Raw genomic sequence first — 13,210 nt, 5'->3', positions numbered from 1 at the left:
TGCTCTCACCTTCCCTGGAAATCTTCAAGAGGAGACTGGATAGGCACCTGGCTGGGGTCTTATGACCCCTGCCACCCCCAGTGCTCCTTCCTGCCCATGGTGGGGGCTCAGACTAGATGATCCATCTAGGTCCCTTCCCACTCACTGATTCTATGATTCTATAGCTTCTGGCTTAATTTTATAACTGGAGAAAAATCTTGTTTCATAGGTGATGCTGCACCTTACCACCTGTACTACCCCCCACCCCTTATCAAAATCCTAGATCCACCCATGGCTGAATCTCTTCCTCTTTCTGTGCATTCTCATATTCTAATTTCAGAGAAATAAGGAACCACACTCACCTTTGCCTCCTAGTCCTTTGGGTCTTTCATAAGCTGCTTGCAGGCTGGAGGTACTAACACACTTTCTAGCCTAAAGTTTCTTTCCTGCATCCCTGTCTAATGCCTTTGCTGCCTTGGGGATAAAAATCTCAGTGTTTTAAAGAGGCAATTCCTTTGGCATCAGGCACCAGGGACCTTATGCCAGCTTATTCCCTGTGTACCCCAAACATGTTGTATTTTGGCTAATGCAAGAAAAATCCTATTCACTAGTGATAACTCTTCCAGTCCAACTCTCAAGGATTATCGGTAGGTTTCTGAAAGGATCTGGTGTAGGAACTGGGATCTGCACTTTTGTCAACTTCAGGAAACAGAAAAACTTCCAGTACTGAAGTTAAAATCCCAGAAAGTAGGAGCTAAAGCAAGGGGGTGGGAACCACTTTTCACTGTAGGAGGATTACTGGATTTTGGACCTGAAGATATTTTTATGACAGGAAAAGAATAGGGAAAGAAAATACTCTCTGTACAAGCAGCAATTAGGCAAGTCAGAAGCTGGAGGTGCTTTGTGTTTCTGACAGACTTTCTGTTGGAAAAGTTGAAGTGACTAAGTTTTGGGGGGGTTTGGTTTGGTTTGGTTTTGTTTTTAATAAAGTAGAAAGGATTCTTATTTTATATTTTTGGTTTCATTTACTGGAGGTATTTACTGTGGAATCAGGGACATGTATATTCACAAACCAGCCCTTTAGACCAACTAGACATGGGTGAGAGGATATAGGAAGGATTGTTGTATTAAGATTTGCTATTTTGAGATCTCATGCGGTACAAAAAAGGGAAATGGGGGCAAACAGAAGACTTTCAAAACTGTTGTTAAGGAAAGAACTTTACTTAACTTTCTCAACTCCATTCTCAATCACAAAAGTGCTTACTATTTACTAACCAAGAATGCTTAAACTAAATTTATAACAGCCTCTACAGCCATGTCCAGATAAGAATGGCGCTTACCAGGACACACCTGCGGTGCCACATACTGCACATTCAGTTGTTCTCCACACTGCAAGGGAGCAGTGCGGGGGGGGGTTGACCCTTGAATATACAGGGGTCAAAAAAAACCCACAGAAAAAAATCTGGAGCAGCACATGTGGCGGGAGCATGCCACCCAAGACTGGAGCCTGGATGGCCAGAGCTACACAACACTGCCAGCCAGGCTCCACATGGCAGGATCGCCACTGCTGCAGCCCCGGGAGGACCCCAGTGCTGGCCCCAGCCTTCCCTGCCCTACCTGGGGTAACTTGCTGTGTGCCAGAGTATGCGTGGCAAAGGCATTCCCCAGGTACAACTAGTATCAGTACAAGATGCACTGCTGCTATATGTCCTCAGGGAACCAAATGTCCTTACCCATCTGGGCGTGGCTTAAATGGCCTGTCACCTACTCCCCATGAATGCATATGGGATCTGTACTCTGAACTCTTCTCAGGATCATAAGACTGCAGCCCCTGTATAATGACAGCTACCGTGGAGGGAGGCTGTTCACACTTATGAACAGAGAAAAATGGAAACAGGTATTTTCAAGAGCAGCCCTGAAAAACTGCTTTTTAAAACAACATGTAAAGCACAAGTTGGTATAAAAAAAAAAAAAGCAAACCATCCCTGGGAGACGGACATCAAATATCACAATCTGCAGTGTAAGTCGTGAACTGGACCAGTAGCTTAATAGAGTCTCCAGCACCAACCCATCACGGAGGAGAAGAAACAGTCATGGATAAACATGCTTCAAAGTTCAAGAACGACCACAGAGCCTCACTGAGGAGCAGCAAGAGAGATTTCCAGTGATGGAGTCCTACCATTGCACTCAAATCAAGACAGCAGCTAAAGAAAGGGGAACACAAGCTAGCTGTTTGGCTTCTAACTGCCATGGCACAGCAATTTGTAATGTACAGCTCCTATCTATTCATACTAAGAAAGTGTTGCTCTGTCTCTCTAAGGCAGGGGTCAGCAATCCCTGGCACACATGCCAAGCTCTGGAGGGCCCAGGGGAGGGCAGCAGGGCCAGGAGTGCAATGTGTGAGACCCAGAGTGGCAGCATACTGAAGTTTTATTTATGGTCACCAGGGTTACAATTTTTTGAAAATCTGATATTTACCATAAAAAAGCAACATTTATTATTATTAGTTATACTAATATGCTGTGCATCCTGCCATGTACCCCCTGCCCTCATTTTGTTTTTCAGGCATGCCAGCACTCCAGTACCTTCCAAGGTAGACATTGTCGTTTTTTCAGCACTCTGGCCAAAAAACGTTGCCTACCCCTGTCCAAAGGTATTACAACAGTAGTTTTCCTGCTGCTTGACCCTGGCCTCTATTATCGGTGTCCCAGTGATAGTAGGGACTGCCTGCAAGCATAAGTCTGGGAAAGAAAAAGGACTGTATTAAGAAGCAGAGGCTTCCCTCCATAGAAATAATGTGGGAAGTCCTCCAAACTCCTGCCCCAGGCAGCAAGAAACATGCAGAGATCCCCACCCCTCTTCTAGAAAGCTCCCAGAGCACTGTGGGGAGCAAACAGTCTTGCTGTTTCAAGTCCAATGAAGCACAAAGGTTTGGAACTTGCTTTTTAAAGATGTCACATACAGGAAACACAATGGCTCATCAACTTGAGCACAAGATAGTGACCACACAAAGAGAAGAAGGAAGGAGAATTAACATCTGCTTTCATCAGATGTCAAATCAAACAGTAACATCAGAACCAAAAATAATCACAACCCATTCATTTTTTTCTTTCAAGCTAAAAGGCAGATGAATTTCTGTAAAGCTATACAGACAGGATAGCAAGAAGATGCAAAGGGAATGGAGGTGAATTCATTGTAGGAAGATTTAGGAAAGAAGCAGGGCTGAAGGAATTAAGAGAGGTGGCTTGTCATATGGGATGCATGCGAGGCAGTTCCAAGTGTACCACTCATAGCTGAGCACGAAGTGCCTATCCTTAATCTACTCTTCACCTTGCAGAGAATGGTGTTGCTACTGTCTCTCAGTAACCCAGTCCTATCACAAAACTACCTGAACTGGTTTTCTCAGACATTTCCTGTTCTCTAACAAGAACACACCATTCCCTGATAATTAGCGTTGTTGAGAACCAGGGCAGATTGCCACTGGTAAACCACCACACTAAGGTATCTATACTGCTTCTGGTACCCAAGCAAGCTCTGCATTATGCCATACAAAATGAGCTTAAGACAGAGTTCTATGAATCTTGTGTTCAGATCCAAAGACAAACAACTTTGTGTAGCCCCCTGGCGATCTACTCCATGCTGCAGCATGGAACTAATCAAGACTGGCACGTGCAGAGCTGGCTGGGAACATGCTGATCTGGAGCATCATGAGATTAAACTCAATGCTTTTCCAGCTTAACTAAATATTTACCAAAAAGTCTGGATTTCACAGGCACCTTTAACCAAGGAACACCAGGGTAATTTTCCTCCTCTCCAAAAAGTCAATAGCTATAGACATGACTTGTTTGCTGGGGCAGAAATCTCTCTGGACCTTTCACTTACACACATGGCTCTTTAACCTTCATTAACAAGCTCTTGATATTCATATTCTTAATCTCTCCTGTGAAAGACTGACTAGAGACCACCCAGCATTACCTCTCTAGTCTCATTCACAAAGCACCTTTTGTTGGCAGGAGCCTTCCTGTGCTTTCCACCAGCTGGGAATCAGAGCTAAATCTATCCCTCAAGCAAATGAAAAATAAAAGGCAAGGTCATTGCCCTTCAGTTATGAAAACCACATTGGGGATCCCCATCCGCATCCCATGAGCTAGTTGTAGCAATGCATTTCCTGTTTCACACTGAAGCAGGCTCCAGGCATCAATGAGAAATAGGTTCCTTCCTCCCCTCCCTTTTTCTGTTGCTGTCCATTGATAATTATTTTAAAAGATTTCTCCTGACCTTTTCTGTTTTAAGACAGGAGACGTGAATGTGGCTTAAGAATGCCCCAGGGCTCCCTTAACTACTTCCAGGACTGCTAAAACTTGACCTCACATAAGGATGTCAGAAGGCCAGGAGGGTGTGTGGAAGCTGGCATTATCCTTGGAATTCTCTTGCTGCAGAGAATGATTACAACCCAGACTGCCACCAATGCCAGCCACTAGTCTACCCCAGCAACCTTCAGATCCAATATTCTCCATCCCCACAGTCCAGCACCTGGGAAATTAAGGTAGGTGCTTGTAGACAGGAGGCTGATGTGAGTTCTTTAGTCAGGCAATGCTGGGGCACCCAAATTGAAAACTTTGGTCTCCTTTAAGAAAAATCAGTTTCATTACTTTGTAGTTCCCAACCAATCACAGTCACAAAGGAGGGAAGCGAAAAGTAAAAGACAGTTGCAGATCAGGCAAGAGCTAGTTGTTTAAGAGCAGTTTCCAGCAAGAGAGAGGCCACTTCTCCATTACTACAATTAAAAAATCAGGATTTCCCCTCAGGCAAAGTGGTGGAGATTTCATCGGATTAAAGCAAATGGCCAAGATTATCTATCTTAAGGTGGGTACCAGGCCCAAGAACTCAGCAGGTGGGAGTAGATGAGTGCAACCTAACATATGAGTGTGGGGCAAGGAGGCTCATGGGTTTTCTAGCACCTCAAAGGGGTTGGTGCTTGGGATGACAAGTCACCTTTCTAAAAGAACCTTCAGATGTGATTGCCTCATCCACTGCCCTAATGGAGTTGGAGGCAGCACTGAGTATGGTCTGCAGATGAGGACAGAAGATGCTGTCTCCACTTACCTACATCTTTGTTCTCTGTAGGTGATATGGAGCACTGTAAGAGAAAAAAACAACCCAATCAGAAGAGAAATCAGTATACAATCTCATTAATTCAATTCCCCTAGTCAAGAACTCCTAAAATTTCTGCATCTGTCCTACAAGACCAATTGAAAACCCCTGCTTAATAGAAGAATTGTTTGTCACTCTAATCTGTGTGATATAGAAGTGAGTTGATCTGGGGGAAGCAAGCTTGGGAAAAGGTCCTAAAGGAGATGCTATAGGGTTTCCTTATCTAGCCCACATTTTAATGCAGCCAGGAGATGTCAACATGTAAAGGAGAAGAACAATTGGCAGAAGGCAACATTCTGCAAAAAGCAGAACAACTTCTGCAGGCTAAAACAACAATAAACTGAAAATTAGAAGAGCAGGAGGAGATCCAAGGCCCCAAGCCCAGCAGCCACCTCCCCTCCCTGCTCTATAGAGTTATGAACAATAGGGATGTTCAACACTTGCAAAGTTATAGGAGGGGCACTGGGGAGGAATTGCTGACCCTCCTCTCAAGTCAACAACACCAACAGAAGGGAGCAAGAAGAGGTTTTTGTACAATGATGGGCAATTGCTCAAGCATTGGTGGGTTTGTCAGGGCCAAGCATAGCTCCAAATTTGTAAGAACTGCAAGGTGCACTTGTCATCTTAAAGGGAAAGGAATGACATTAAAGTGACAGTGAGACTTCCCTGCTAAGTTTTCATCAGTGTGCTTCTATCACTTTATAGAAACCCACTGGAAAAGCAGCTGGACCAAGTGATAGATGAAACTGAGAGCAGGCGAGGGAACATACAACAAAAGGGAATGGCTGGAGGGGCTGATTTGGAAAGCTGACCCTTGTTGCCCTTGTGGCTTTTTCCAGCCATAAGTTAGTCACTTCTAAGTGAACGAAACAGACAAACACTGTCAGATCAAGAGCAGGGGAGTGAAGTGAAACAGGAAGAATATGGTTTATGGATCTTAACTAAGGAGGATCCCATTTGCTTTGAGTCTTTCTGGCCACTGGGTGCCACCTGTGAGTCATACTTTCTATGCTCCCATTCTCCCCAGAGCTCCTGAAGGCAGTTTCTTTCCTGCACACTGCAATGTGACTTTCCTTCTTCCTCTGGGGGCTTCTGATGCCCAATGGCCTGAGAAGGCACTGCAGTCATGGGGCCTGTGCTGAAAGACATTCCTGTACAATCCATACCATTTTTCTGTCATTACCTGGATCCTCAAGTAGTTCCCCTATCCTGGTCCCTCATGCATGTCAGTTGTTTCAGTAGTGCCCATAACACCCCATTCCACGGTAGCTGTTCTAACTCTGCGGTGGATGCTGGATGGCTCCAAATCCCAACGCCCCACTGCAAGAAGTCCTGGTCCAGTACAGACTACAGCACACGCATCAGGATAGAAGGCAAACAGTGGTGGTGAACTAGAAACCAACCCACAGATTTAGCATGAAGGAATGGGAGGGGGGAGGTAGATGTGTGAAATGCCATTCACCTCTGGATACCTGGGGAGAAACTGTCCCCCAAAGCACGGCTTGCAGAACATGCAGGAACCTTTGCACCTTGAAATCCCATGTCAAGCTCCAATCCAATGTGAGGGCTTACAATCATCACATGCATAACGTGCAACTCATCTCATAAGGCACATTCAGGGAAAATGCTTGTTGATCAGTGCCGTAAGCCTGCCATGCTAGAATGAAACAGTTTCTGGGAGCCATGTTCTCCGTGCACACCTTCCTTCTTCCTATCACTTTAAGGTGGCCATGAACCTGGCTCAATACAAGCCTGGCAGGCTGCCTTAAATCAAGTCTAACCTAGAGATCGACCAGGCTTTAAGCAGGGGCTATATAACGTCCTGAACATAGCTAGGCACATACTATGATAGAGGTTTCTCCCCAGCCACGTCTCCTGCTGTCCATGCAGCAGTAAAAGTGGGAGTTGGTGTGGAGATGTCCACGTTTTAATTGCATTAGCAGGCTCAGGATGGAGCACATAACGCCAGCTCCAGACAGAGAGCGCCAAGGAGAAAAGAAAATAATAGAGAAGGGAAGTTAAAAACAGCCCGGCCTCCCTGCTCGGCTTGACTATTGGACAGGCTTTGCCTACATTCCGTTCTCTCGGCTTTGTTATAAACGCAGCAGCCCTTTGATGAGTGGGCTGCAGTGTGAGCGAGGGCTGAGCACTGCTTTCCCACATCCCAGAGAGCTGGGCTGAGGCCTCTGGCACTCACACAAAGAGTACAGGGACTTTCACTACTGAAGACTTTGCGCGGGAATAAATAAAACATAGCCAAATCTCATCAGAGCAAAAGAGGTGGCACAAGATTGTGTGGCACTGCCCCTGGTGCCATAGAAACGGGGAAGGGGAACCCCTGGGCACTGCCTGGGGGTATCAGAGGGGAACGAGTATGCCCAAAGACCACCCACTCCACTGCCTTGGAAGGTGAAATCTGGGACGTACCCAAGCCCCAAACCTCCTCCAGCCCCTTAAATGCCTCTGGATAGACTCAGAGACACCCCCTATTCCAACCCAGTATGAGGCCCAGACCAAATCGCTCCAGATGTGCTCTCAGGGCCCCAGGGATAATGTCAGGAATGTTGCATTGCAGTGAATCTGACTTTCCCACAAGCCGGCAGGGACCCTTTTTCCTGTCTGGGGCTTGGGGACAGCACACAGGAAGAGGTACTTAACCATTTCATTTCTGCTCAACTTTCTCACATGCTTCCCAATGGTTGTAGATGGGAAAAAGAGAAAAGCTGGGCTGAAAATGGCTGGCTAGTCACTATAAGTGCTACCACCCCAACAGATCCATGTTTGGCAAGCATCAGCTGAACTTTGTACATACTCTGCAACCCTATAATTGCTTAGACCTCCTTTGGTGCACAGCCAGCTCTGGTAAGGTACTGGTACAGGTACACATAGCTGGTTTAACAGCATACAGCCATGGAAAGAGGGGAAAAAAAGTCCCTTGCCTGATAAGCCCTACCCTGTTTCAACTTCTGGAGGACCCTTCCCCTCTTTCCATTGCACCCTGTTTTTTCCTCCTGCCTCTTCCCCTGCAATCCTCCCACAGGCTCTGACTGTCTCTCAACCTCAAGAAGTTAAACCACATTCTTGGAACCCAGAGTGTTTGGTCGATTTTGAGGGATTTCTAGAAATTCTTCTGTCACTTGTTATGTGAAACATAAACACAGGGAGTACAAGACAAAACCAGGACACCGCAGTCCCTATTCCAGCCCCTCAGTCTGCTGTTGGAAAAACAGAGAGAGGTGGTGTCCTCTGTCCCTTCTACTTCCTGGAAGTACAGCAGTTCCCAGGACTGTGTTGCCCATTTCTACCCTCAGCTCTGGTACAGCACAAGAGCTGTCCTGGAATGAGCTCCTTCCCCTGTGGCCATCTCCTGGACAAGCACAGGTTATGGAGGTTTAGGGAGTTCTCAGCATTTGTAGATTCAAGCTTACAACAAATTGAGTCTGATTAACGTTGCAGAGCAGGGAAAGGATTAACCTGGGTATGGGAGAAAGAAGGCAGCATGGGGGGCTGTGAGCCTCCTTCTAAAAACATAAAGAGCAGGGAAGAAACAGTACAAATGAGATTTTTCTGCAGGTTGCCCTGTGCAACCTCACACTTGGGCAATGTTACGATTAGAGAATGCCAGATATTGTGAAAACAAGTACAAGGGGCACGAAAAGGCCCTAAATGTGGGGTTAAGGAACTTGCCATTTCAAACAGGGAGCCCTTCCTAAAGTGAGGAGATTCAGGCAACCCTGGCTCTCTTCCCAGACCCAACACAAGTCTCAAGCGCTAGATTACCAAGAAAGCATGAACTCCAAAAGCATTGCCTTCGATCAAAGGGATTCACTTAACACTAGGGCTAGGGACAGAAGTTACACATAAATCAGTTTAAGTGATCAGAAACTGGCTTAAACCTGTAACAGAACAGAAACTCAGTGCACATGAACCAGTTTCAAAATGGCTGAGACTGGTTTAAGATGTAGTTAAATGTAGTAGCAGACTTAGCTGATTTGAATGTAGTAGCAGACTTAGCTGATCTGGGTCAAACCAGATTAGGAAACTTCTGTCCCACAGTCCTTCCTGGTTCAAGTTAAATCAGTCCCCCAGCATCCCAGCATGCTTTGCAGCCCTGGGCTGTGCTGTGCTGTCTACTCCTAAGAACAGGGCTGGCCTTGCCCCTCTGCTCCCTGGCTGGAGCAATAAGGGCTGGCTGAGGAGGCAAGCCCAGCTGGGGATAAAGCCCAGTCTACAGGACAGGGACTCCCCCACCCAGGCAAACCCCAGCTGGGGTCTGGGGTAAAGGAGGGGAGTTAAAACTCCCCCTCCCCTGCTCAAACTTACTGCTGGCTGCAACAGTGGACTATAAATAGCAGAGGCACCTGGAAGCAAGAAGAGGAAGTGATGAGCATACCTGCAGAATCCTGCTGTTGTGATTTTTGGACTGCAAATCCCAGTTTAGACTAACCTGCAAAGACTGGATCAATTCAGCTTCAGGCTTTTTGACTGTCCGTACTTAGCCTAGATGAAGACAAGTCAATCTAAAGTGCAGCCTAAGTATTGGGGTGCTGGTGGCTATGTCCTACACAAATTCCCTCTCTCAGGTGTTCTACCTCCTGCTATTCACCTTGCAGTTCCAGAGGCAGGGATTACTCTACATATGCTTAATTTAAACTAAGACTAACTCCTATGGCACCTTGTCCAGAAAAGAATATAAAAGAACTTGCCAGAGCAAATTCCCCCTCCACCCATGAGCAAAGCCTCTGAAGACTGAATAGAACCCAATGGTTTTATCTGAAGAACTTCCTCGAGTCTCACTTTCACCAAAGCTTCACTCTTTATGGGTCCCCTTGAGAAGCCAGCCCATGTTCTTTTTCCTGCTTTGATGCCCAGGGAGACATGTATACCTGCTGCTCTGAATATAACCCAAAGCCTGTGAAATCCTGGAGGCTAGTGGTCAGCTCTGATCCTGATCCATTGTGTGGTCATAAGAAAAATCACTTTACTGGTTTGTACCTTTGTTACTCTATGGGGTACAATGAAGATTAATGAGCTTTTGCAAAGTACTTTGAAAACAGAAATAATTGGACACTTGCTAAACATCATTAATGAACTTTACAAATACTATTTTTAAACATTTCTGAAATCTGCATTGCCATTTGGTGGTGATAGTAGCATATTCACTCTTTTTACCACTGTCCATCGACCATTCTAGCCCCATATTAGGTACTGGTCAGAAAGGATTTTAGCATACTCCCTATCAGTCTGAAATCCCCGAAACCTTCATATCCCATGTCCCCACAATCACACATACACATACGACATTCTATTGTACATGATGAAATAGTGTACTATATATCTAAAATCAAAACAGCATATTTAGAAAGACAGAGTGGTATATTATCAAAACCATAGATGAAGGATTAAGCCCAAACCAAAACTAGCTGATGCTGTACAAACAGTTGGCCCAGGAAATTAAAAATGAAGGGCCTCTGGCTTCTGTTCTTCTATTATCATTCTACATGCAGTTTTACAGATTTATGACACTATAACTAACACCATAATTTGGCTATAACTGTTGTGACATAGATGGCATAAGCCCACAAACATTTCAGTGCCACCCACCTCTGTTCTTTACTGTGAACCCAATGTACTGGGGGGGGGGGAGCAGGGCAGAGAAGAAAAACAAAATGATAGTAAATTGCATTGTGTAAACCATAGAGGTGAATTCAGACATACATGAGGTCTGCAAAGGGGCAAGGCTGAACACAGAGCAGAACCTGTACACTGTGTCTTTACCAGTTCCAAGCCCACAGCCTGGGCTTACCTATAGCAAAGGGCTCTCAAGCATTTATACTCATTTATGTGAACATGTATATGCCTGTGTCTGCCCATGAAGAATATGTTTAGCTGGGATCATCCTACCAAGGCTGTGAGTGACTGCAGCCAATGTGAGAGAGGGGAGAGATTTTTTAAATAGCTAATATCCAAAATAAGAGGAAGGGTGAAGGGGAGATTTCCTCCAAAAATAAGTCAAGGAATTTTCTGTTTCATTTTTTTAATTAAAAAAAGAAAGCAGAGACTAATCTGTGGAGAACAGAGACAGCAGAGATGGGATCATTCCAAGTAACAGTCACCAGATCAGGAAGGGGCCTAGAGGGGGGATGAACCCCAAACACAGCACCATGCCACGTCCTACACGGCCCAGACCCACCAATAGCAAAGACTCAAGGGCAGTCTCATTTACATGTTGGCAGCACGTGTGTATGGCTTCTCAATTACTGAATTTTAAACACTGAACCAGCCTGCATCTGTATGCATGTATAAACCCAAGTCCCTGCCTATAGCCACAAAGTGTGTACCTATTAGGCATGAACTCACACATGCAAGAGAGAGTGTGTAGTGGATGCCTGCACCTACGCATATGATTTTCAACAGTGCTCAATCTCCAGCCTCTCTTACATTTCTCTCGGTAGCTGCTGAGCATTGGACAGTTTGAAAATCTGGCTAACAGCATATGCACTAATAATGTGTATAACGTCCTCCTAGAGCACCCATGCATGCGTCTGTGTGTACTCTATTTGCATTTATCCCAAATGCATTTGTGTGCACATGGACACAGATGCACTGGAAACGCGTGGCTCAAATGAATGCCAGCACCAATACCCACACTCTCATACTCCCAGCAACACCGCTTCCCATCCTGTCCCATCCCATCATCCCCTGTTCCTGGAAATTAACTAGGACTCAGAAAGCCTGCACAAGATTCAAATGGACAGTTTCTTACCTTTGATTGTCTGCAGAAACAAGAGAAGAAAAAATCCCATAATGGCATGATGGGGAGGGTGAAACGTGTGGCCTAATGCCCTCCACACTGGTAGCTATCACGGGGAGCCCCTCCCCCTGGGCCCAGGGGGGGGAGCCCCTCCTCAGCTGATCTACAAGTGGTTCTTTACAGTGCAGAGCTGTTGGACAGACACTCAGCTAGGAGAAGCTGCAGTGGTATAGAGAAAGAGGGAGGGAAAGGAGGAGGGAGCAATGCCTAGGAGGCGGGACAGAGGATTCAAACCCTCTGCCGTTATTCCTCTGGCTAGGAGCAGGGAAGCTGGCCCAGATGCCAACTGAAACCCGACATTGAAAAAGACACAGGTTCTCCTCCTTGTCTTCATTACATCATTCAGTATTTCACATTCCTGTTGGCCAGAGCATGTGCAAAGGGAAACGGGGAACAACGCAGCACAAGAAGCAAAGAGCTTCAGTGGCAAAAGCACACATAGGGCATCAGAAATCCCAACTCCAGCTGGTTTAGATTTTCACTCTCCATCCCCCCTTTCCAGCTTATTAGTACCGGGGCAGGGAATGCAGCACAATATGTTCCCCAATAAGGAATAAACAGGGCTCTCCATTAACAGTTTCATCCCCAGATCTTCTTTGCTCCTGACCCCAGACCCCGTAAAGAGACTCAGCCACTGCCAGGTTCAGGGAGGGTGTGAAGGAACTGGGCTGCTCAGGAATACATTTTTTCCAGAGCAACCCATACCTGAGAAGCAAAAACACTGACATTAATTGCAGCTCAAACTACAACCAGGAGATCTATGCAGCTGTCATCTCCTGTGAACAGACTGTGAGCTGCCCAATTGGCCAAGCCACATTTCCACAAGTCACTTGGCAAACAGCAGACCCACCTGTAAAAAGAAATATCAGATCTAAAGAATGGGGCCCAGAGCTCAAGATAAACTGCATATGGGCAGGCCCATGTGTCCACCCAGAACTCAAGAGCAGGATCGGGACCCATACTATTGGCTATGAGCTGCCTACCCAGCTCTCTACAGGAACAAGATGCGTTATACATCTGAAAACCCCAGTGGAAGCTGCCTACAGCAGCTGAAAACTCTTCAAACACCATGGGGTGCTGTTGACTACTACCGTGTTTCCCCGAAAATAAGACATACCCATAAAATAAGCCGTAGCAGGATTTCTACGTATTTGCGCAATATAAGCCATACCCCGAAAATAAGACATAGTGATAGGCGTGGCTAAGCGTACCGGCGTGAAGCGGTAAATAAGACGGGCAGCCCTTCTCATTTGCCCCATCGTG

At 46.0% G+C, this 13,210-nt stretch overlaps 1 protein-coding gene across 2 annotated transcripts in view; it reads right to left on the bottom strand.

Moving 5' to 3' along the window:
• Nucleotides 1-13,210, bottom strand: part of STARD8 (StAR related lipid transfer domain containing 8) — a 112,587-nt gene that overhangs the window by 73,068 nt on the left and 26,309 nt on the right. The window contains exons 1-2 of one of the 2 annotated variants that reach the window (XM_019536220.1): nucleotides 11,900-12,066; nucleotides 5,086-5,119 (exon numbers count right to left, since the gene is read on the bottom strand). In XM_019536220.1, coding sequence (XP_019391765.1) covers nucleotides 5,086-5,119; nucleotides 11,900-11,947 — 82 coding nt within the window. In that variant the 5' untranslated portion in view covers nucleotides 11,948-12,066. Of the gene's footprint in view, nucleotides 1-5,085; nucleotides 5,120-11,899; nucleotides 12,067-13,210 lie in introns of those variants that run through there. The other variant, XM_019536219.1, reaches the window with a different exon arrangement.

This window comes from Crocodylus porosus, unplaced genomic scaffold, assembly GCF_001723895.1.
Source record: "Crocodylus porosus isolate Cpor-Errol unplaced genomic scaffold, CroPor_comp1, whole genome shotgun sequence".
Lineage (NCBI taxonomy): Eukaryota > Metazoa > Chordata > Crocodylia > Crocodylidae > Crocodylus > Crocodylus porosus.
The sequence above is the reverse complement of the archived record's forward strand: the minus strand, read 5'-3'. Positions and strand labels throughout refer to the sequence as shown.